The following is a 25,582-nucleotide window of genomic DNA, read 5'->3' as shown; positions in this document are numbered from 1 at the left end:
GCATTTTCTGTGTGTGAACCTTTTTTCAGCCTAGTACTGGTATCAGACAATTGCAACCAGGTAAATTCAAAGAATCCCTACATGATTATGCAACAAGTTAGACCTCATTCCAACCTCTCTATCCAATCTCTGTGCCAAAGGACATGAGACTAAAACTCAGATTACTACTTAATGAAAAATATATATTTTGAAGTAGCAAAGAAAAACATTGCAAAAAAGACAAAGAAGATCACTTTGACAAAGTTCACAAAAAAGATATTTCAGATAAACTTTTATTTATTGTTTCATAAGTACACAGTAAGGCACATATGAAATTAAGTAAATACATAGAAATTTAAGTATTAGACATTATATGGGACAAAAAAATCTTGTGGTTAATTTTTTTTTGCCCCAAAGATGACCTTAATAAAAATAACTTCTTAAAAATTTGTCAAATTATCAGAGACCTGAATATTTTCAACAGGTTTGTAAACATTTCATTATAGAAATTATCTTCAAGTCTTATTTTCTCTAAAATACTATTAAACAATGTCACTTCATAGTAAAAATAACCATGGAATGGATATTTGACATCTTAGGTCAAATCGGTCTCTGATACTACATCTTGAAGAAACTTTTCAAATATCTTTTATTCCACAGAGAGAAGGCACTGCCTTTTCTTTAATAATTTAACCCATATGAACAACATGACACTGTTTTTTAAAAGAGTTATTTGTAAATATTTGCCAAAGTATGAACACACCCCCTGGTATTATAAATACTATTTAGAAGACACTCGCAGTCAATGCTTGCTTTTCTTCAAGAAACCCAGGCAGTGTTTCACATTCAAATTAGTGTTTAATCTGTGCAGACTTACCACATTGTTGGAAATACTTTTTTTGTATATAATAAAAGCACTCTAAAAAGTTTAGTAAGGCTGATTTAGAATAAAAGCAAAAAGGATGCTGTCAGTATAATTTTCAATAGGAAATTTTATGACAAATATTGCTGCTAAAGCAGTTCCACAGAAGAAACTTCCTATTAATGAATATTGAACTTTGATCACATACTGGCTGATAATATCAGAAAATACCATCACTTGATTCTTTGTGTATGAATAAGCTTTTTCTTTTAAGAGACAGAGCTTGTCACAGGTGTTTCATTCTCTCTTTGAGGATTTTACTATAACTGTGATGCAATCTTAAAGAGAAAGTTCACAGAAAAGTCAGAGTGTATGTTTTGAGAAGGAAACTCTGAGGTTACGATTTTGTCCAAGGTCACGATTGTGAAGCTCAATGAGAGCGTGAACTGCTTCTTCCACAGAGCCCAACTGGATAAGAGCTGTTCTGCAATTATTCCTGAAGTAGAATACGAACCATTATTAATCCTAACCAAATTTTCATTGCAAAGGCAACACTCAGAAGTGACAAATATTTTTTCAGCCACCTCACACATACTGAACACTTGTACAGTGAAAGAATCAGAACTAGTTTTGCACCTGCTAAAATGAGATTACAAACAATTTTTGCAGCTCAGAGGCCTAGAGCCAAGCCGTTTTTCCATTACCCTGCACTTCAAACAAAACCAGGGTTGAAATGAGGCTTTAAGACCTCTAACAAACACCTATATTGTCTATACATATGGAATTATTCTAGCAGATATGATAATGCTAAAATAATACTGCCAAGAAACTTTAAGGAAAGTTAGAGCAGATTCGGTGTCATCTTTTACATGACATTTCACATTTACACAGCTTGTATCTCTATATAAGGAAGCAAGTATTTACTTCCCTTAAGCTTATCTATCTTTGAACACATGGAATTTGTCAAAAGGCTGAATATTCTTCATTTGATTATGCTAATAAAATCTCATTTAACATTTCAAGGTTAGAATTATCATAAAAACTGGCATAGCTGTACAGCTTTTGCCTGTAGACGCACATGGAATTTTGCCTGTAGTTATATACACACGGAATTTCCCCAAAAAGCAACTAGCTGTCTTCCAGAATGAAATCTTGCTCAACAGTTTTACAAGAGAACTTACCGGAAAAATCTGAAGCCTTTCACAGTACATCCAGTACTTGCAAAAAGGTTCTTCATATCATCAACAGTAACACAAGACCTATTAAAAACAAACAAAACAAACCCCTGTCAACTTGTGAAAGAGCACAGTGTTCTGTAATAGTATCAAAATCTCAATTCTGGCTTCTAAATTAAATTTGAACAACAAAAACTGTCTCCACCAACTCAACTCATCTCAACACTTTAGCCCAAGCATCTTGGCTTTGGCACAAAATTCAGCAAAAAAGTGTGCTACAAAAATGTTTCAGATACACCCATAGCTTTTCATCCTTCCCCACTCCTCCCTCTGCTAAATTCTGATCGTATAAAAATCACTTTAGATCTTAACAGGTACCTTCAGAAATACCTTTCATCTTGTTATTACTGCTAATGCACTCCATACTTTCAAAGTTTTCTATAAAACCATTTTTAAGTGTCTTTTTTTTTTTCCTCTTAAGTGGACAAAATTCCATGGTTTTCTCTTTTCCCTCCCTGCACAGCTGACAAACAAAAGAATCCTGTAAAAAGTTATGTTTAGCTGTCACTCCATACATTGTTGACAACATTCAAGCTAGAAAAAAAAGCTTGTTTCAGTTTTAAAATACATGTGTCTTAATACATCTTTTTAAAAACAATTTCCCCCTACGTAAAAGGTCAGAATTCTGTACAAAATGTTCTTTAAAAAGTGTTAGATGGATTAATAACTGCATCTACATTACATAATGATGCCAATGATGAATTTGATATAACGTAACTCCAGTACATTATCTGAAAAACCATGTCTTCAATCTTAGCAAAAATTTGTAACACAGGACTTAAGTGAAAAACAAAAGCAGAAAATGTAAACTGTATTAACACTTGCAAAGAAGAGCATTCAATCAGTTATCCTCTTTGCTAGCAAAAAAAGGTCACAGTTAAAGGATTTGCTTATTGTTAACTACAGAGCAGAATGACCCTAATTCTCAGGAAACTTTAAAAGACCAAGGAAATTTAAAGCTTATGTCAGACTTTGTAACTTAAGAATATAACCAAAAGGATACTGCCTTTCCAAGAAGATCACACATGCAGATACTCACGGAATGTTGGAAAGATGCAGGGTGGCAGATGGAGGGAAGATATTCTGGAAGTTCTTAGAGCCAGGAACCTTAAAGCGATGTAAAGGGCTATCACTATAGTCCTTTGTCAGACCGTGGTCATCTTGTCCCTTACGAAGAAGCTGAACTGTTTGATGTTTTGAAAAAGTAGCATGGAGCACCCTTCCATAAAGCCTCTGTCCATTCAAGTTGGAGATAGCTAACCAGTGGAAATATAATTTGAATAGGAAGGAAGGGAGGGGGAGAAAAAAAAGATTATTTGAATACTAATATTGTTTTTTATTTAGTGTCAGAGTTAGCATTCTAAATTTACACTGCAACTACCATGTCCAGCAGATGGGCTACGTCATAACACTATATTTAAAACAAGTATAAGGATGCAATATAACATCCAGTTCAAATGCAACAAAAATGTAAACTCGTATTTCAATAAAGAGCAGCTGATTATTCTTAAATAGCTAGACAGAGGATAAACTACAGGAAAAATGTATGATGTTTTAATTCTAACATTTACTAGATCAAGATTCACAGAATTTTTTTTCTAAAGTACTATAGGAAAATAATTTGTTCACAGAAAAGCAGACAGATCATTATCAACCTATACAAGGAAAAGTTTTTGCATGTAGTAAAGCATCACAACGATGGATTTAATTTGTTTATGCTTGTTACTGGCAGACAGCAAACTCCTCATCTATATCACACTCACAATAGTTTGAAGCATAACCGTGCCCTAAAAAAATCAGTACCTAATCGAGCCTGGTTTGCATCTGCCATCTGAATCAAAGCCTTTTCTTTCATCCTAAACATGATCTTCACACGATGCACATTACCATATACACCTGTGGAAATCCAGAAAAAGAAATGTGTCCAGAGCACTACTACAAAAAGCACAGGGTAAGTCTGTTTCTTTTCACTAACATTAGTGTTACAAAGAATAATCACCTCATTAAACTGGTTGGTTAGAATATTAGGATGAAGGAGAGCTTTCAAGTTTGTGTATTATTTTCTGAGGCTCAGAAATGGGGAACAAAAACAAACCCAGGATCTTAGTCATAAAACTGAATGTTTATGTACAGCTTTTGAACAGTGCAAGAGTGTTGAAGTCCTCTTAACAGAGACATATTAAAATATTACTATGCCAAACACTGTGCTCTGCCACTAATGTATGTGCCAATTCTGTACTCCATTTCCTCTGATGCAATCTGGTTTTTTATCTTACTTTGCTTTCCCATTCTTTGTAGTAAACAAACTGGATGACACACTGAAATTCTTCTGACACTGTAACCATTTTGCCATTTTGGTACATGTGGCCTGCAACTACTGACTCAAATTACTGCCATTTTAAAACCAGCACATTCTCTTGCATGTTTTCTGGACAAGGACAGAACAATGGAGCATGTGTCAGATAAATAAAAGAATGCCAGCCCTGTATTTTCTCAAGGCATATTTGACATATCTTACCAAATAAGATGAAAAGTCCATGGGGTGTGACAGCCTGTTTAAATGATAAAATGAGTTTATTATTTTTAAAGTCATGCAAATAAAGAAATCTATTCCCTAAGTGCATGGTAAATAAAAATAATGGAAGAGATACTGCACACTAATACATAAACCTATCTCTCCAAAAGCCATTACCTGCAATAACTACAGTGTATAGCAAATATATACTAGCAAGAATGCTATGCCCATATAAAATATTTAAACAAGCTAACACTTCAGCTCATGCATTTTCATCACTCAAGAGTCACCTGTCATGTCAAGTAAGTTAATATATTGTAGCTTAATTATCTGAACTTATTCTTTCCAAGCTAGCAGTTCATTCCCTGAAAAATTAAAGCTATTTGCTAAACTAGAAATAGAAAAGAGCACTCAGGAACTCCTCTGTATTTTCTACACAGCAGACATCTACCAAACTAAAACCAGTCAGCTCTAAATGTGTTTGCTTTGTCTTCAATTTTGTCCCCATCTCTGTATGTGACCATGACATGATAAACACACCATTTAAATCTTTATACATGAAGTATACAGAAAGTGGTATTTAACTTGTGTTTTATTAGAAGCTGTGAACATTGAAAGAAATCACTCTTCTTCAGTGATTTTTAATTAAGTCCTTGTGTATCAAACTCTGTAAGCACCAAAGAAGGTACTGCACCCTAACGCAGACAGATTTTAATCAACTGAGGCAAAGGTTTTGCCAGTAATGAGTCCTAAGAATACCTGGTTATCATAAGCACCACTCACACTCTCCAGCCCAATTCAGTCTGTACTCACAACGCTTCAAATGTGTACCAAACATACCTAAATGATTTTAAACTGGAAGATACTGCAGCCTAAGTGCAAGCCCATACCCTTTTATCATCAGCACTTAGTGATAAGGAACAATTACTAACACTGTAAAATTTAAATGCTTCCAGAGTTTATCCTTCTGGCCAAAATATTGGAACTCAGCACAGAGTTTAAAAACATTTCTTAGCAAAATGAGACTGCAGTATTTCTACTAAAAATGCTTTTTATGGAAGTCAAAACCAGCTAATTTAAAAGTAATGAGAGAATGCTCTAATGCATACTGAAACCCTGTAACAGGGGAAAATATAAATTTAAATAAGGAATAAGGTCAACCAGATTTTCTATACATAGAAAAAGAAGTGACAGGGCTCAGACAAATACTACTTAATAATAAGTGTTAAAAAGTTGCCAAGAAATATATTTACAACAATTTCTATATCCAACAATTAATGTTGTCAAACATTCTTATTTTTTACCTTTTAAGAGGTTAAGCATTATATAATGCATTTATGTTGTATCATGCATTACAGCAGAAAGTTCTACATGACTTCTTAGATGATTCATATTAACTAAAACAGCAATGTCCTAAAAAAGATTTGACCTATGCTTCACATATGATTATTCTTAAAAAACACACTCTTACAACTCAGAGATTTATCTTGAAAGATCAGCTGCAGAAAACATATCCTCCACAATAATCAGAAATTAACTGATAGATTAACAAATCAAAGAAAAATCAGCTTATCTCACAGTCCTAATCTGCAGCTGTTTCTTTTGATGCTTACTGTGGGATTCAGCTATTATTACAAGCCAGAAACATGGCAATAACTTAAAAATTAGAGGAACTGGTCAACCAATTTCTAAACCTCAGTAATATGAAGATAACTTCCATTATGCCAGTAAGCCCTAATTTTATCTTTTTTTTTGTTAAGTGAATCTAATGAGCATGTAAAAAAAGAATTTTACACTGCAGTAGAAGAACTGCTTATCAACAGTCAAGTAGAATTGTGTTTTAAGTCATGGCCTGTAAAGCTTGAGATATATATATATATATATATATATATTTTTTTTTTTTAAGAGATGTGCATTGCTTTTAAGTAAGTACAGATCAATGTGTAATACTGAAGTAACAGGAGTAGGCTTATAAAACAGTCTATGTCCTTTCCACTAAAAAAATAGCTATCCAAGTTGTCCTTGGCAATTTTACTACCAAAACATTAAAAAAATCTGTGTGGTACTATGAGAAGTGAACATGTGTAGTTATTAACTTTTAAAAATGGATTTAGTGTCAATAGCAAAGTGCACATGTGTTCTTCCTATCCAACCTGGGAAAACTTGCAAAACTAGAAAGATCCTATAAATGTTCTGAAAGGTCCTTGATTTTGTATGCTTTTATCTCCTTTTCTCTTCCCTCCTGTTTCTCTAATTCCTCATCATCTATAACAAACTAAAAATTCTTTGCTTTCTCCAATGATAAAATAGCACACAGAGGAGTCATACTAACAAACGTATCAGTAAGTTTAGTCATAATATATACTGTTTACCTGTTCAAACATTTCTCATGTCTCACCACAGACTTTTCTCAAATTATTAATACTAGGTACACTGCTAACATAGGTAACCTGAAGTAAATTGTGTTGGGAAGCTTTTCACTGCTGACTGGAGTTTTTAAACCTCATCAATATTGCAAACTATCTTAATATAAAAAAACAGGATAGCTCTGCTCTTTATCAGCATAGAGATTTCTTCTTATTACTTCAGCTACCGTCAATTTGCAAGAAGGATTCTGGCAGTTGGTAGAAGTTGATACTTGCATCAGTTCCACCAATCAAACTCACTTTAGGGTTGAGGTTGCTGACTAGTAAAACAGAATTTTCTGAAAAATCAGGACAAGTTGTCTGTCCAGGTGCTGCAGGTGTGGTAACTGCTGCAGGAACAGGTGGAACCAAATTACCTGGAAGGGTATTAATAGCATCACTTGACAACTCAAAGTGGAAAAGACATTTTAGAAGACAAAAGCAGGTTACATTTGGCAAAAACATCAATATTCAATTAAAAATGCTTTTAAGGAATTTAGTTTTTCCTAGTATCTGACCAATAAAGCAGGAAGCATCTCCCCTCCAGAGATGAAGAAATATTCTGCAATGCCAACAGATCTAAACAAAAGGAGACAAATTGCAGCCCAAGAAAGAATAAAAAAAAATTCAGCACAGAGGTTTATCCAGTACTAGAAAGGAAAAGATCACTGAGTCTAGAAGACTACTTATTTCTTATTGTATGTTCAGAAGAGGGGAGTCTTCCTGCTTTAGTTTTGAATGTCTGAAGTCTTAAGATTCCTAGAAAAACAGCTGCTTAGTTTCTTCTCTTACAAATAATCTTCATAACAGCTTTTAATTTCTTCACTTATTAAATTACAAACTACATCAGCATGTATTTTTAATAACAGAAAGTAATTTTACTGAAGAGTACGAAAAAGAGAATCAGAATGACTGAAATGAACATCATGTTCTGACTGATATATTTGAAAACAATTTGCTCTGAACACAGGTATATTCAGATACACCATTAGCCCCAAATGCAGACACTATATTTTAGAAAGTAGAAACTTACCAGCACCTTCAGCAAAGCCCACAGGTGGGGTAAAGCCAGCAGCCTCTGTATATGATGGTACGCTATTATTTTGGGTGACTAGAGAGAGCAGACACATCTAATTAAAACATATTCTAAATTTTTGGAAGACAGAAGATACTTCAGCAATGAGAATCAGATTCCATTGTTGCTATTCTGACCTCAGTCAGCGATTATCACAGAATGACAGAACGTCCTGAGCTGGAAGGGACTCACAAGGACCATTGAGTCCAACTCCTGTCCCCGCACAGGACAACCCCACAGTTCACACCATGTGTCTGAGGGTGTTGTCCAGTCTCTTCTTGAACACTGTCAGACCTGGGGCTGTGACACCTCCCTGGGGAGCTTGATTACATCTTTTATAAATGTTTGGGTTAAAAACTCTAATCAAAATCTAAGATTCTATGTTTTACAAAGACAATTTTCAGTCACTTTTGAAGGCAAATATCCCTATCCGCCTTAGCGTCCCTCTCCAAAATGAAGTCAGAGCAAACTGTAATTTAGACAATTTTGAACAGGAAAGCACAACATAGATTAGTATTCATTCAAGTGAAAACAGTTGTGGTGCAATGTTCAACTGTTTTTGTTCACACAATGGAAATGCACTCTAGAAATTTTCCAGAAGTAAATACACTCAAAGGCATTTTGTCACAATGAGATACAACTGTTTCCTAGATATTTCTAAAACCAGCATGGACTACATAACAAAAAGCCACAATGAATCTGAGGTTCTGAATTTTACTGGCTATTGCGATGCACAAAGTATACCTGTTTTGCTTTTTAAAAATACAAATACATCCTGCAAGCTTAGCAACACATTTGTTTAACTACTCAAATATCCACCATTGGCTACAAAAATCTACATTCAGATGGTTATTGACAGGGATGATATAATACAATAAGAAATATCCCTTATGAATAATAAAAACAACAAACGAAACTGACACCACAGATCAAGTATTCATGAATACTGCACCAAATTATACCTCCCCTTATCTGTAGCCACAAAGTGCCTTTCATACAAACAACCCAATACATTTATCACACCATAGAAAGTCATTGTATTCTCAAAACACATGCACTGGTGCATTATCCTGTCAGATTTTGGCAATATAGGTGTCAATAATTTATTCACTATCCAAGAATGGTAATGGAAACATTAATGAATAAATAGATAAAGCACTTCTATTCTGCCAAATGAGACCTGCATGTTGCATACTGATACCATAATCAGGCATGTAAAAATTGTCAAACAGAGCTAATGAAGAAAGATCTGGAATTCTTTGTTGCCTTTTTTGTGTGTAAAATCATTTGCTTCATGGCTAGCATCTACCTTTCAAAGCAAGCTAATTCCCATATCTCTGTTTATGCTCCCTGGGTGAGGAAATTCTATAAACGTAAAATATTCACAAACTCTGCTTGTTTCTAGAGCATTATTTTTTTCCATCAAAAACAAAACAAAAAATAGGGAAAAAAACCCCAATCAAATTTCAAGAGCAGTTCAGTTTTGCTATTAAGCTAGCTTCAAGTCTACAGAAAAGTTGGATGTATTATTCTGATAGTTACCTATTTATCTTATAATTCTCCATCAAAACTACATCCACTAGCAATAACACAGAAGTCTAATTGCTGACATGACTCCCAACATCTTTTCCTCACACCAAGCAACTGAGGACTATCAGAACATGCCTGTGGCAACATACACATGTTGTTACCACTGACAGAAAGGCTGGAAGCATACTTCTACCAGTCTACAGCTATTTTTTAAAAAGAAAAATACCTATGCAGCTGCTTCACTGTGACTGCACTTACAAACAGATTTTGATGGAGACATCAGACTCTTCCTTAGACCAGCACCTCTGGTGTTCTTATTACAGTAAGTGTTCAGACCAAAAATGAGATTACTAGCAATTACAAGCTTGGAAGAGTGAGGGGAGAAGAAATGGAGAAGGATCCATGTGTTATCCTCCAAAAGCATGTGTACAATGTTATCTCTGCCCTACAAGCAGGTTTGTCCTTAATCTACTCCAACTGTACTTTTGCATTTCATTGACATTTCAAATTGTCTAAGTCTAGTCAGAACATATCAGATCTATAACAGCATGTTTCCATGATGCTGTATGGCAAATCCTCAAAACAAAAACAAACAAAAAAAACCAGCTAACCAACCAAAATAGGTGGTTGTACATTACATAAAGATCCAAATCCACTCTTTAAGGGTACCAGCAAAAACACTCAAGAAACTAGTGGGTATAGCTCACTTACCAAAGCCAACGAGAGTCCCCCCCAAACACACAAAAATACCCCAAACACAGTATCTGCCATGGCCATCACACAAAACTAAAGGAAAAAGGGGAATTCCTCCCCAGTCTTTGCTACTGTTCAACTGGACAGTATTTAGATACTATTCAACAGCAGAGACGGTTCTTAGCTGTGTATTATTGCTAATGGTTGTCATTAGTGAGAAAGAAAAACAGCGAAAATTACTCAAATTGCATTGTGAGCACTTCTGCCATGTCAACAGAATAATCTGTTTGATGATCTGATTACCAAAGCTGATTAAATAAGCATCCAAGAGCTGTTTCCACCAAAAAAGCTTCTCCAGTCTGTCTTCAAGGGGACATTGTCTCCTCTGTACAATGGAAACAAATTCTAAAATCCAATAAAATTTAAACACTTTTATGTTTTAGAAGGTTACTACAAAACATACATAGATCAGTGCAGCATTTCTAAGTTTCTTATGTTTTTGTTTGTTACAGCAGACAGTTATTCTAAAATACCAACAAATAAGAGCTAACACCCTTAGAACACTTATTTTCAAGCAGCGTTAGGCAACCACTGGCAAATTTGGATGACTGTCATTTGACATCCAATACTTATTATACATCCTGTATCAATGATACTTCACAGCATTTTACTAATTTAGCTTTGTGACACTTTTAATTTGCCCAAGAGCATTCCTCATGTTACAGTTTCAGATATTCGTTTATCTTGAGTACGACTTGCTGCTTTTCATACAAACTTTACTGGACCTGACAAACAAATGTATACAAAATATACCCTTCTATGAATCTGTTATGAACCCATAGCATAAATGCAACATAAAAAGCATAATGACCTTACGGTGTATTTATCACTGAAAGCGAAGGTTTCTTACCATAGGCAGCAGGTACGGGTTGATCCATGTATATCTGACCAGCACCAGAGGGCAAGTCAAGGCGAGTGAAATCTCTACTTTTCTCATTGTTGTACTTTACAGTAAGGCTAGTAAACTTGGAGAAATCAACACGTAAAGTGCAGCCTGAAGTGTAGATACTTCGGCCATTCAGAGTCTGAAGAAAAATAATTAGATTTTCACAGACAAAACACATATTGGCAGCCACTGCTAATTGTCTGTTTTATTTTCAACCCACAGTTGTATCCAAACAGAAATTCACTGTCTGTTTTTAAGGTGCTGCTTTTAAACACCAAGTAGACAATTATACGGCCATTATCCTTACCTAAACCTCCTGCGTAGAGTACTCGTGTAGTCCACTAATTAGGAAGTACTATGTCACCTTGTGCCAACGAACAAACCACAGCTTTAAGTATGACTTGTCTTTCTAGCTGTGCTTCTAACCTCACTTGTCTCCCCCTCAACAGGCAATATCAGATGCTAGCAGCAATACTAATTTGCAGATTTTTATTGTATGTAACTGTCACTTACAGGAGGTGGTGAAGGGCCTGGAGCACAAGTCTGATGAGGAGCAGCTGAAGGAACTGGGGCTCTTTAGCCTGGAGAAAAGGAGGCTGAGGGGAGACCTTATCACTGTCTGCAACTGCCTGAAAGGAGGTTGGAGCACAGAGGGTGTTGGTCTCTTCTCCCAAGTACCAAGTGATAGGACAAGAGGAAACGGCCTCAAGTTGTGCCAAAGCAGGTTTAGATTGGATATCAGGGAAAAATTCTTAACAGAAGGGGTTTTCAGGCATCGGAACAGGCTGTCCAGGGAAGTGGTGGAGTCACCAGCCCTGGAGGGGTTTAAAAGGCATGTAGATGAGGTTCTTAACGATATGGTTTAGAGGTGGACTTCACAGTGCTGGATTAGCAGTTGGACTCAATGATCTTAATCTTTTAAACCTATGTGATTCTATAAAATCCATCTGTTTAGGAGCAGCTATGGTCAGAAAGATCACTTAAGTATTATTCTCTACCTATATCAGTCTTAAAGCAATGATGATGGATGACAGGGCAAAAAAACACACTCAAAAGATACTGGTTTGTTACACTTATTAAATACAATCTAGACTGAAAGTATAAATTCTGAAAAATTTTTAATAAAGTATAACTTATTATTAGTGCTGTTCTTTAAGAAAATCTGCTATTGCTAATTAACATGTTATAATCCCAACCACCTTTACTGATTTCCAATATATATTTAATCTCTAAAACACAGTGAATTTACTTACCAGACTAAAGGGCAAATAACAATAGATAAATATTCAGTGCCTTTAATTTTGAAGCTGAGGATAGAGGCAACTTCAGTAATGAAAGTAGGGTGAGAGTTCCATTCCATTTCAGCAATTTTTGAAAAAAAAAATGAATGCTATAATAAATACCACTTCATACTTGGCAGAAGCTATTCTTCTTTATACCTTCTAATGGAACTTCCAAACTGATTTTGTTTATTTACTAATATTGAGGTGACCACACAGGTTAAAAAGAAATAGAAAGCATCTCAGGCTTAGTTTCAAGTAAAGTATTTACTTTTCTGTCTTTATTTTTCACTTCCCAGTTCAAGTATTATAACATGATGATTTGTATCACTGCTGTTCTTTCTGCAAATATCTTTGAGGTCTCAGCTCTTAACATTTCATTATCAAACTACTCCCCACTGAGGAAATTAACAATATTTTTCTAGAAATTAAAATATTTAGCTATTATAAAGAAATTAATTCTAACAGTTGTTTTGGAAAAAAAAAAAAATTTGGTTTACATGGGAAGGTTTTGGTAGTGGTGTCACTACTGCCCTGCTGTGGGAAGAGACCATGGGCTGCCTCGTGCTGGACAGAGTGAGTTCCAGGCAGTTCCAAAACAGGTCAGCCACTGCCCAAAGCAGAGCCTGTCAGAACACTGCTGGGGCCTCTGTGATAACACGTTTAAGAAAAAACTGGGAGAGAGAGGAGAAAAATGTGAGAACAACCACCCTGCAGACACCAAGGACAGATAAGGAAGGGGAGGAGGCGGCCCAGGCGTTGGAGCAGAGATTCCCCTGGAGAAGATCATGGTGATGCAGGTTGTCCCTCTGCAGCCCATGGAGCTGCACAGTGGAGCAGATAGCCACCTGCAGCTGTGGGGATGGACCTACACTGTAGCAGTTTGTGAACGACTGTATCCCACAGGGAGGACCCACACTGTAGCAGGAGAAAAGCATCAGGAGGAAGGAGCAGAGACAAAGTGCTACAGACTGACCAGCCTCATTCCACATCCTCCTGGGCTGCTCGTGGGGAGAAGGTAGAAGGGTTGGGAGTGAAGCTGAGCCTTGGAGGAAGGAGTAAGTGGGTGGGAAAGGTGTTTATATTTTCGTTCCTCACTATCCTGCTCTATTTTTAATTGGCAATTAATTAAATCAATCTTTCCCAAGTTGAGTCTTTTATGCCTCTGACAGTAACTGTTGAGCAATCTCCCTCTCCTCATCTTAGCCCATGATCTTTTTCATCTTATTTTTTCCCCCAGTTTTGCTGATGAAGGGGAGTGAGAGCAGCTTGGTGGGTGTCTAGCAGCCAGCCAACATTAACCCACCACGGAAAATACACCTAAAATAGGTGAGCTCTTATGCATTACTGAGAACATGCATTTTAAAAATCAGGATACAGCTGGTTTGAAATTAAGAAGTTTAAGGTGAAAATATGGATTACTGTAAATTTCTCACTGAAATTGAAACACACAAAACATGTAATGTTCCTCTAATCTCTGAGAATTTAACTACACTACTCTAGGTACTGAACCTCACTGAAAATATTCCATTTAGTTTGAAAAGCAAAAGACCTTTTGATCAACTACAGTTCCCATCACTCATCACTACTGACAATTTTGATTTTTGTTACGGTAAACTCGTGCGGGTCCTGATGTGTGTGCTACACATTTATGTTTGCAGTTGATGATATAGTGCTATCCTCTTAACTAATGAAGGATGTCAAAGTTATTCATGTGCAGCAGGATTGCTAAAACGATAAGAAGTCAAAGTTCATGATCAAGCTATCCCTAGTGTTGCTGATTTAATGGCGGGGTAAAAACAAAGGAAAAAAAGCAAAAAGCAAATCAATATGTATACACTACACCTACCATTTTGGCACAGTATGCACTCCTTGGATTATCATACTGGACTAAAGCTTGGAATTTACTGTACTTAGTGAAGATTATAATCTTTAAGACAGACCCAAAAGAAGACAAAACCTGAAAAGGAAAAAAATGTGGACTTTCAGAAACAATGAATAATTCCTGCACACTAAAAACTAGCATTTAAATATTTCATATAAATTTCTGAAAATTATACATTTTGTGGGAGCTGAACAGAAATTGAGTAAACTCGGAATTCTGTTTCAGGTTAAAAAAAAAAAAGGCAACAAGAGATGAAGAAGTATAAAATTTCCTTAAATATTTAGCAATTGCTGTTCAGCTAAGAGCAGCAAAGTGCAGCCCGAAGAGACATTTCTCCTATGTCTGCAGAGAAACTGTGGATAATAAAAGTTGAAGTCTAAGAAATGGACTTTCACAAGTCAATTGAGATGGGAACTGCAAACTGCCTTTCAAGGTAGCCATATTTATATTCTATATTTCAAACAAATTCTGCAAAGTTGGTGACCAAAAATACCCTTAAATGGTTGATGTGCCCACAAAGTAATTACACAGACCCACTGTCCAAATTAGAGGATAAAGAAGGAAAGAAGCAAAACAAAGACCTAGTTTGGGACCTACCCCTCTAACTTACAATTAAATGGTATTTGATTTAGTGCAAATGCAAGCATTGCAGAAAAATTTTAAGAGGTAGAAATTAAATACATATACACTCAGAATGAGAGTGCACACTACATTAAAGGGTCTATACAAAAGCAAAGCCACAAAAAAGTATGGCTACCATGGAAGTGAAGAAAAACTCTATCCAAATTAATAGTGGAAGAGGGAAGGTGAGTTTGGGGAGTATTAACAGTTTTAGAAAAAAAACTTAGAAGCAATGCAAAGTCAGGAAAGCAGAACCCCCCAGACAAGTATTAAGCCAGGAATGAAAGAAAGGCCAAAGATAAGGACAAGCATCTCTTGCAAGCCCATTGGGCCTGGAATCACGGATATAAAACACACTGTCCTAACCCTCTGTGCCCTGTTCTTCAGTCTCTCAGAAACAAAGTTTTAATGCTGCAGTCATTGTTTTGTGGTAGAAGATAGAACACAAACCTTTTTCTGCAGCAATTTAAGATCAACAATAGAGTCTCTGTTTGCAAAGCACTTCCCCTTAAGAAAAGCCTAAATACAATTTCTGAACATATGCTTTTCCATGTTTAACCACAAGAACAAACAGACATTTTTAAAACAATGAAAATTGATGTATTCCTCTTTGGTTTTAAACCTAAAACCCACTGAATATATCAATTTTGTTTCTGTAAATAGAACAATATTTTAATTCTTACAATAAATATTTTAAGGTGAATTGTGGTTAAAAAAGCAGTTAGTTTCTTTACAACACAGCTTGCCTACTAGTGTTGCACATGATGCTATACTTAACAGTGAAAATTTTCACTTCCATTAACCTTACCACATTTACAAAGTAGTGTTACATTGCAGCTATCAAGCCCAAAGCACTGCTTTAACTAGAGGAGATTGTCCCCTGTTAAGATCTCCAAATAAGCTTCTTTTTCAAATATTGTTTAATTTTATGAATCTATTGCAAAAGTAGTTGGGTGATGGTCACTAGGCAATTCGAAGACTGAAAATACAGTTCTGCTGCACTTAAGTAAACGTTAATCAAATTAAAGTAAATTAACATGAATCTCTTCTTTCACTGCCTGCTTAATAAAAGACAAAACAAAACAAAACCCACATGAGATTAGATTCTGGAGTTGCTATTGGAGTATTAAACTAATACAGGTCCCATAACCACAGAAGTTTGTTCTTAGTTATTCTGAGTGCACTAATACTCCCGAGCAGTTGACACAGTATTTGCACAAGCTCAATAATGAGTTAACAATACTCATAGATACAAATATAAGTTTGGATCAGCCAAATTGCTACAGCGAAGTGACAGCTAGTATACTAGTTAATCAGTATCATGAAGGGGAGATACAGAGAAAGGGAAAATATTAATTAATAAGTAACAGAAAAAAAAAGTGTTGGTAACAATCAACTTGTTTCAGATGCTACAAGAGCAGCAAAAATCTCCCAGGACTGCAGGTTCCTGTAAAAACATCACAATTCTTTTAAATCCATTAATTCAAGAAACTCATATTTGGGCATGTTTTTATTGCACAAATTTACTAGCAATTACAAAACCTTCAAGTATGAAACCCTTTGCAACACCTGAAAAAAATCAAGTATTGGCAAGTGCTTCAGACACAAAGCAATAGTCTCCTAAAGTTATTGGTTTTAAACTTAATAGTTCTCAACAGCTTAGCACATCCCCTAGCAGGAGTTATGGTGATGTCTTTCATAGCTATTAGCCCACCACTGCTCCAGGCTTTCAGCAGCAGTTGAAATAAATGGCATTCTAACAGTCAATGAACAATGGAAAACATTTGTCCAAGCAACTGTACTTGTATATTACATCACTTGCATCAAATTATAAAAGTGCATCTAAAACCTGAAAACATAATCTAAACTACAAAAGTTACTCAATGCAGAGTGCTAAAGTGCTGTTCCACCGGCTCTTAACAATCAGTATTTCACTAGTTTATCATGCATAAATCAGAAATAACACTTCAAGTTTGTTGCTGCTTCCACAAAAACCAAGGAACTAAAAGAAATCAAAGACAACATGGAAAGCTGAGTACAGAAGCTTTTTTGACTGTTTTTTCTTGTGCAAAACTGATTCAAGTATAGATTCCTAAATTGCAACAAATCATGTAAAAATGACAGTGCCTATTCAAACAATTAAGGATATACAGGTATCTTTAAAAAAAAGAGAAGAGTTAATGGATTTATGATGGCAACATTGGAACAGATTTTAACTATTTCTACAAGCAATCCTCATTACCTGATGCAGCACTTCTAGAGTAACAGGGTGGAAAACGTTTTCAACAATGATTCTAAGAACACAACTGAGACCTGGGCAGAGGCCATCTCCAGCATCAGAAGCACCGGTAGCAGCCTGGTTTCCAAACTGCATAGTGTTCAGAGCTTGGTACATGGCTTGAGCTCTCTGAAATCATAGAGCAGAGACCACAATTAACTTACACACGTAAGAACTATTCATATCTGAACAATGTTCTCTTACAAAGAAAAGCATGTAATATTCACTTAAAATGCAACTTAAAAATATTCCCTTTACCTAATTATTGATTCAGTAAAATCATATCTCTGCCTTCCTTTCCCCCTCTGCTAAAAGAAGTCAGATCATACTTTCACAGAATTATGACTTTCATTTTCAGTTAAAATGTTACTACTTTGTAATAGCACATAGACATATTTTGCTTTGATTCAGTAAGCTTTTGTCATTCTAGTGATCTTCCAGCAAACCAATATGATGACAATATTGCAATATACTCACAACCAGTTAGTGTACCAAAACCTCTGCTTTACTAGGATTTCATTACCTTTAGGAACTAAGTTTTGCTGTGGATAGGCTTAAAGATGTAATGGTCTTTTTTAAATATGTACCATGCTCTTTTTTCTGAGCTAAACAAAACAAAATCATGACACATAAATTATACAATATGTTGTGTGTATCTAAATGGCAGGTCAATTGCAATTCAGGAATCAAAAAAATCTAAATGGATTTCAACTACAATATGATAGATAGATTCTTGGATCTTGTTGCACAAGAAGTATTTCCTTGTTCAGAGATTAGGATTTAAATTGGTCATCCACAATGTTCAATTCATATTCTTAAGAAATCAATTTTTACTACTTCAAACATACAAAGAAGAAATTAATTCTGGTGTTTGGCATTAACTTACACATACACCTGATGTTTTATCAGTGAAAATATCCATTTTATTTGATCTAGGTTCTTAGAATAAACAGTCAACATTTTAAAAGATAACACTACTAGAAATAAACTTGAATAACTTAAAGGTGAGGATTTTCAATGCCTGAGTCTGGCAAGGCCTTGGAACACTGCCAACAACACAAACCTTAGAAAAGCAGGTTACATGACCCCTCACCCTAACATCCATATCTGATAAAGTAGAAAGCTTCAAAATAGCCGCTTTTGGGGCAGAAATTGGTTCATCATATCAATTGGCTTGCTCTTCCATACATACTTCAGTTAGTTTCTACAGACCCATGGTTAGCAACTAGCTTTAAGAAAACACACAAAAAAAAATTGAAGTGACACATTTTTTGCATTATTCCTGCTACCATATTACAGATACAGTAACAGAGGTGGGGTGGAGGGGAGGAAATCAAGACTGATTATTCAGAGCAAAGATCTACCAGAGAAGACATGACATTTTCTTCACATTCTGAGGCTATTCACAGCTGTTACCTAACATTAAAACTTAGGAATGGCAAAAGTTTTTTCAAATCATATTGTTAGCAACTATTTCTAAACCTGGAGAAGAGAAGGCTCTGGGGACACCTTATTGCCCTATAAGAAACCCTGGTAGGCAGCTGAGTACCACACAGCTGCCTCATCACTTCTGCCCAGCAGCATGGGGAGAGAATCAGAGAGGCAAAAGTGAAAAAGCTCATGGGTTGAGATACAAACAGCAGAAAAGGTCTTGATGCTATGTAAGTGCCACAAGCTACTACAAAGAAAATTAACTCTGTCCTTGGCAAAACCAGTACACAACACAATGTGCAATTCTATTCTGTTAAACAGAAATATTATACTTACAGCCTGATTAGGCAGATTGTCAATCCTGAGATCTCTGGGATCGGGATACTGAATAAAAACAGGCTGACTGTGGAACAAAGGTACAGCAGGAGCATAGTAGTTCATCACATTAACAGCAGTTGCTCCAGTAGCCATTTCCAAAAATGCCTGCAATGAATACATAGTTTTCAGAGTTGTTTTGTTTACAGGAGAGAACAAAACACCAAACTCCTATTTATTCCCAATTCCATTCTCACAAGAAAAAGATCATGTGAAAGCACAGAAGTGATTTGCTCAGCATTAAAATGTATTTGTGTGTGTTTATGGAGATCTTTGATTTGATTTGTGGATTTTCTTAAAAGGCTCTACATTGTGAGTACAATAAGTCATTAAAGAACTGGTGGAACAAGTACAACATACAGGAAGTAATGCTGCTATAAATACCACACTGCTAATGAATTTCTTAGATTCCTGAATCCAAGCACTATTACCTAAGTAGCAGATACCCATACTGATTGAAAAAGTATTAACAGGACACTAAATCTATCAGTTTGTGCATTGTACTAACCCAGCTCGGTGCTCTACACCATTTTTTAATGAATGCCTATGATTTTCAGGATTTCAGTGTTTACTAATGATGTGAACTACCACATCACATCTAAAAGGATTAAAAAAACCCTAACCAGTTTATTTCACATTAAAAAATAAACACGCATGTTCGTTATTTTATCAGGCAGGTTACCTCAAGACATATTGATATCAATAGTGACAATGTAGTTATCATTTATATAGTCTTACATAAGGTGGATATAATGTTTAGCAATATTATTTGCAAGTTACTAGATCATTATTTAATCTAAAAGTATGTTAGAATAAAAATTAAGACATCCTTTAACACTGGAAACGATGAAAATCTTGAGCTAACCATTAACTATTTAGACATTGTTGCAATCGTTTCAGCCAAATGCAACATCAAACACAAACCACATCTTCAGCCTTGCTCTTGTAATTGAAAAACTGAAAACTACATACCTGTCTTTTTCCTTTTAGCATCAAGATGTTGGTTACTTTGCCAAAGGGGAGGGCTAATGAAAGGACTTCTTCAGTAGCATCACTTGGAATATGTCTAAGATGAAGGACACGTGAAGGGGAGTACAGCAATCTGCGTCCTTTAAATTTCTTTCTGTTGCTCATATTAAAGTATTTTAGGGAGGGTGGTGAACAGGCAAACAAGGTAAATTCGTTGTCCTTGTTGAACCTCATGAGCTTACTGTACAAGTGCAAGGTCCTGCATCTGGGTCAGGGCAACCACTGGTATCAATACAGGCTGGGCATGAAGGGATTGAGAGCAGCCCTGTGGAGAAGGACTTGGAGGAACTGGTGGATGAGAGATGGGATATGAGCTGGCATCCAACCATATCCTGGGCTGCATCAAAAGGAGCGTGGCCAGCAGGTGGAGGGAGGTGATTCTGCCCCTCTAGAGGCTCCGATCTGGTGAGACCCCACCTGGAGTCCTGTGTCCAGCTCTGGAGCCCTCAGTACAGGACACACATGGACCTGTTGGAGAGGGGCCAGAGGAGACACCAAGATGAGCAGATGTTGGAACAGCCCTGCTGGGAGGACACGCTGAGAGATTGGGGGTTGTTCAGCTAGAGGAGAGAAGGCTCCAGGGAGACCTTATTGCAGCCTTTCAGTACTTAAAAGGGGCCTGTAAGAAAGATGGGGACCGACATTTAGCAGCGGCTGCTGTGACATGACAAGCAGTGATGGTTTTAAACTGAAGGAGGGGAGATTCAGGCTGGACATGAGGAAGAAATTTTTTACAGCGAGGGTGGTGAAACCCTGGCCCAGGTTGCCCAGAGAGGTGGTGGATGAACCATCCCTGGGGACATCCCAGGCCAGGCTGGATGGGGCTCTGAGCAACCTGACCTAATTGAAGATCAGGCAGGAAGGTTGGACTAGATGAGCTTTGAAGGTCCCTTCCAACCCAAATCAATCTATGATTCTATAGATACCAAAACTTGAGAGAAACTCATGTCCCAGTATTGACATTGACTTGTCTATAGATCTTTGAATCCTAAAAGAGGACAGTTCATATATAATTAAAGGACGACTTAAGAGCTCTTCAGCTGTTCCAAATATCCACTGCAAGGAGATCGTGTGATGTGTTGTTTTTCTTTGGGTTTGCTTGTTTATCATCTCATGGTTTTGTTGGTTTTTTTTGTTTTGTTTTTTTCCTGGTGTGGTGGGTTTTTTTCCTTTGGTTAGGGTTTTTCAGACTTAGAGACACAAATAATTTCTTCCCAGATTCCCATGTAACACGCTTACAAAACATACACAGAAGAGATGCAAGTAGTAACTGGGAGTTAATACATTCATTGTTTTTATTACTATCTTCCTGCATGGTATGCTAATTAAATTAAGTTGCTACCTCAAGTTAATTTTTATTTTATTAATGAAAGTCTGCTATCCCACTTGATTGTAAGTTTTAAAAAGTCTTTGGAAAAGACAGACAGCAGTGAGGCCTGAAATCCATACAGATTCTAAAGTCTTCCACTTTGGCAAACAGCCTTTTAACATATGCCTATTTGGATCCTGTAACAAGTAAGTGACTGACGGTCATATTTCAAGACAACTTGGGAGTTCTTGAGAGCACTTTTAAGCAGAACACAAATCTGGAAAAATAATATTGTTCCAGAAGCTGTCACAGTGGAGTAATAACTTAAAGTAGAAAAAATGAGATCCAGTAGAAAACTACAGATCCCAGTGAAAGATTCTCCTAAAGCAAGCTACAGAAGGTTATGAGACCTAGTAAAAAAAAAAATCCTAACCTGAGAGGAGAGACAGCATATTTGATGGGAATTGTATTGAAGTCTGACTGCGTACCACTTAAGTTACAGGAAAAAACGGGGTTTTTTGTTTTATTCACGTGCCCACAAACAGCTCCACTGCACCAAGAGAGATAGCCTTAACACCTCACGTGTTGCATTTAGCCTTCCAAGGAGAATCACAAAAGAATAGGAAAAAATATCTGCATGACCTTAAGTAATTTCAGGTTTTGAGTACAGTCTAAGGCTGACCAGTGGTTCCCACAAGTCATTCTGTATAAGGATCTTTACAGAGGGTTATTTTACTAGTGGAAGTCTGTAAAACTCCAAGTTAAATTACCTAAGCCCCAACCATTGCACACTCATAAGCCAAGTTAACTAATTGCCCCACCTGGAAAAGAGAAAAATCTGTTATGCAATAATTTTTCCATCACGGAATTTTGACTGGCATCATGTGCTCAGTCTGTATTCTGAAAAATCTGAACACATGACACTCTTGCTGGGGATGAGACTTTAAGACAAACAGAAACATACTAAATTCATATCAGTACCAAGCCACAACAGGTTATATATTACTATTAAAGCCTGACAACTTGTCCTATTTTGTTAAATCTACTTTTCAAGTTGAAAATGGACAAGATGTCCTTGACTTTAAGTCAAGGACTGCTGGACTAAGAAAGCAATAAATGAAACCTAACATGAATTTTACCTTTAGTTTCAGATAAGAGACTCTCACTGAAGCAATACCTTCTGGGTTCCAACTCATTATCAGAGGTGATAACATGGAGCTGGGTGGCAGATACAGTATTTGCTCTCTACATCTTCACTGAGTGATATAGGAGTTTTCAGGTCAGGCATTCAGCCAAAATGGACAGTGCTTACCAGACAATTTCAGGCTGTGTACATAAAGTGTGCATCCTCTATCTCGCTACCCGCTCATCAGCAAGCATATGTTAACTCCATCTGATCTGGCTCCTGAACAGTGACCAACTCCTGACCTAAAAATGCTACTGAAGTGCTTTTTTCCTGTTGTAATTATATTAAGTTTTATGGAACTTTAGCTAAAGTCACTAAATCAGCAATAAAAGCTAGCACTCATTCCACCCTAAGTATAGAGACCTCAGCATTTTTTAAACCATGCTTCTTTCTCAAGCCATTGTTTGATACTAATTTTGATGCAGAGTGATAATCATGTGGTTTTCCTGGCATCTAAATTTCAAAATTGATTCAGCAATTCTTTAAAGCATAACCAAGGCAACCACCTCTTCCAAATTTTAGACTCAATTGGGTAAAAGCAAAAAATGCTTTCAGAGAGAGATAAGAAAAGGCTTATGATCAAAGCGAAATTTGGGGCCTGATGCTACAAAGGGAAGTTCATTACAATCATGATTTGTGGCTGGTACAAATGTATTTCCCAAGTAAGCAGCCTCAGATAAAGGAACCCTAAACATATGGTCACCCACTGGATGAAAAACAAACTAAAAAAAACCAACAAAAAACAACACCACAGGTGAAGCAGTTGTATTAGGTAAAGAAATATATCTCAATAGAGCTTATATAAACCCAAAATGACACAGACTTATCAACAAAAATTAGAAGGTTTTTTTTGATTTATTAGGAGACAAACATGCTTATCTTATTTTAAAGTTCAATATCATTTAGACACCCTGGATGCCACCAAGAAGGATCATAGGTTGCACTGATGAGTAATAAAAGCGACTTGAACTCAATATAAATTTATATTCCTTGCCAGATGTTTTCTTCTCAACATAATACTATCTACACAGGCCTGAAACATATTTCAGCTACTAAGTTACTGAGTTACAAACTCACGCGTTTCAAGCCAAGTAGAAGCCTCTGGACATCACATTGAATCAATTAGCAGAAGTATAAACAAACTGACAGGTCCAAGTCAAAGATCAGAAAGAAAAATTTTCAAGTTAGTTCCTCAGACTCTTCGTTCCCTTTATTTCCTATCAAAAATACAGCAAGGAAGCCTTAGATGCTTATGAAGAGGTCATCTGCTCTGTCCCTTGACACATTATAAAAACTCTTCGGAAACCACTGCAATTGTCTATGTCATAAGTTATTTTACCTGAAGTTAACTTATGCAGCCACGGGTCACTAATGCTTCAAACACACCTTAACTGAAAGTACCTCTAAAGGATACAGTCCCAGCCTTCTCTCAGTTTTTTGTCTGATCTAAAACTACAGGTAACCAAATACACCTACTGCATCTTTCTCAACACATGGAGTAGGGCAAAGCATAAATTTATTCTGGTGGTAGTACTAGTTTAACATGTTTGAAGAAACGTATGGCTGTGGTTTCACACTGAGCTAAAATATTGCTAAAATATACCCAGTTTCCTTACCTTGCATCTGTCCTATTTGTCACCATCACCTCCCCCAAAAAAATTCTGCTGAAGAACAATCTATGCGGATATGTGATTAACAAGTTCAAGAAAAATATGATTTAAAAGAAAAAAAAAAAATATCACTTTTCCTACTGCTTTGCTTGCAAAACCACTACCATTCATCTTGGCTCATGGAAAGATTGTCTGGGGACAAGAACTGGCAGGAAGACATCTGAAAACAAATCACAGGACTGTCTGTGCTGCTGCTGCTCATGAAGTTCCAGAAGTAGGGTAGAAAGCAAGAACAAGAGCAGCCAAGGCAATCAGCTTAACTCTATCAAAATCCATATAACGTGCCCTACGTTCCAAACTGAGATCAATACAGGATATTCACCTTCCATCTCTGTAATCCTGACAGCCTTGAAATACTTCAAAACAAATTCCTTTAAAATGCACAACTACAGGAAAACTGAGTAGGCACTTAAGCTGTACAGAAGGCTACTTGCTTGATCATTGTTATAGAAAATAGATTATTTTTTTCCCCCATTTTAACTGATCAGTTTTGGAGCTCCTCAACACTGTCATTGAATTGGATAGACTGAAGCGGCTCTACTGTCTCAGTCAGATTACAGGGCTGGCATGGTGGTGAGGCTGCTTATGGTGACTGTAAAGAACACAAAACAAAAAAACACAAAAATAAAACCACGCACAACAAGAAGAAGCACCAAAAAGGGAAACAAACCACAAAACATATTTACAGAGCAAATACATAATGTTCAACAAGAACTGTGATTTTCTTTTTTTTTTTTATGTATACCTGTATCTGAAGAAGAATTGTTCATGGTAAAGGCCCTGTTACCAACACCAGAAGAAAGAAGTTCATCAGTTCCCCACTAAAAAATAAAAGACAAGATTACTAGTAAAGTTGTTACAGAGAAAAAGCCTGATATAAAAGCACAACATATCCTGCAATTTATTCTTCCCAAGAATACCCCCTTTCCATACACCTTACCCACTTTTGCTGTGAACTCATTTTTCAGGAAAAAAAATGACAACTACACAACTTTTCCTTGTGTCTCAAGATGTCAGCAAGTTCAGCTGTGTTACACTTCTTGGTTCTCTTATTATTTATCATACTCCAGCTTACATTTTCAAAGAATAACATTCTGATGAAGTGAGCTGTATGCAGGCTCTAGGTCTGCAATGCAACATTGCTTCCAGACATGAGTATACACAGCCACACAGAGAAGGTCAGCATCTGTGACTGGACACAGTGGACCTGAAATTCTAAGTGTATGCTTTAAGAGCAGTGACAATTTGAGGATCTAACTACAAATAGAGAAGAGTTTG

At 36.4% G+C, this 25,582-nt stretch overlaps 1 protein-coding gene across 2 annotated transcripts; it reads right to left on the bottom strand.

Moving 5' to 3' along the window:
* Positions 1-256: 256 nt before the first annotated feature.
* Positions 257-25,164, bottom strand: PTBP3 (polypyrimidine tract binding protein 3). 2 transcript variants are annotated; one of them, XM_065860490.2, is made up of 12 exons: positions 25,050-25,164; positions 19,072-19,218; positions 17,269-17,433; positions 14,370-14,480; positions 11,205-11,379; positions 8,030-8,107; positions 7,258-7,373; positions 4,595-4,628; positions 3,880-3,972; positions 3,116-3,332; positions 2,023-2,100; positions 257-1,337 (listed from the first exon to the last, which is right to left on the bottom strand). In XM_065860490.2, exons 2-12 carry the CDS (start codon positions 19,204-19,206, stop codon positions 1,205-1,207), a joined length of 1,335 nt encoding a protein of 444 aa, XP_065716562.1. In that variant the 5' UTR covers positions 19,207-19,218; positions 25,050-25,164; the 3' UTR covers positions 257-1,204. The 2 variants fall into 2 exon arrangements, with proteins under 2 accessions (XP_065716562.1, XP_071658191.1); XM_071802090.1 differs by lacking the exon at positions 25,050-25,164 and adding an exon at positions 20,083-25,021.
* Between the last annotated feature and the right edge of the window lie 418 nt (positions 25,165-25,582).

The sequence above is a fragment of the Patagioenas fasciata genome, chromosome Z (assembly GCF_037038585.1).
Source record: "Patagioenas fasciata isolate bPatFas1 chromosome Z, bPatFas1.hap1, whole genome shotgun sequence".
Taxonomy (NCBI): Eukaryota; Metazoa; Chordata; class Aves; order Columbiformes; family Columbidae; genus Patagioenas; species Patagioenas fasciata.
Note: the sequence above shows the minus strand (reverse complement) of the source record. Positions and strands in the feature narration are given on the sequence as shown.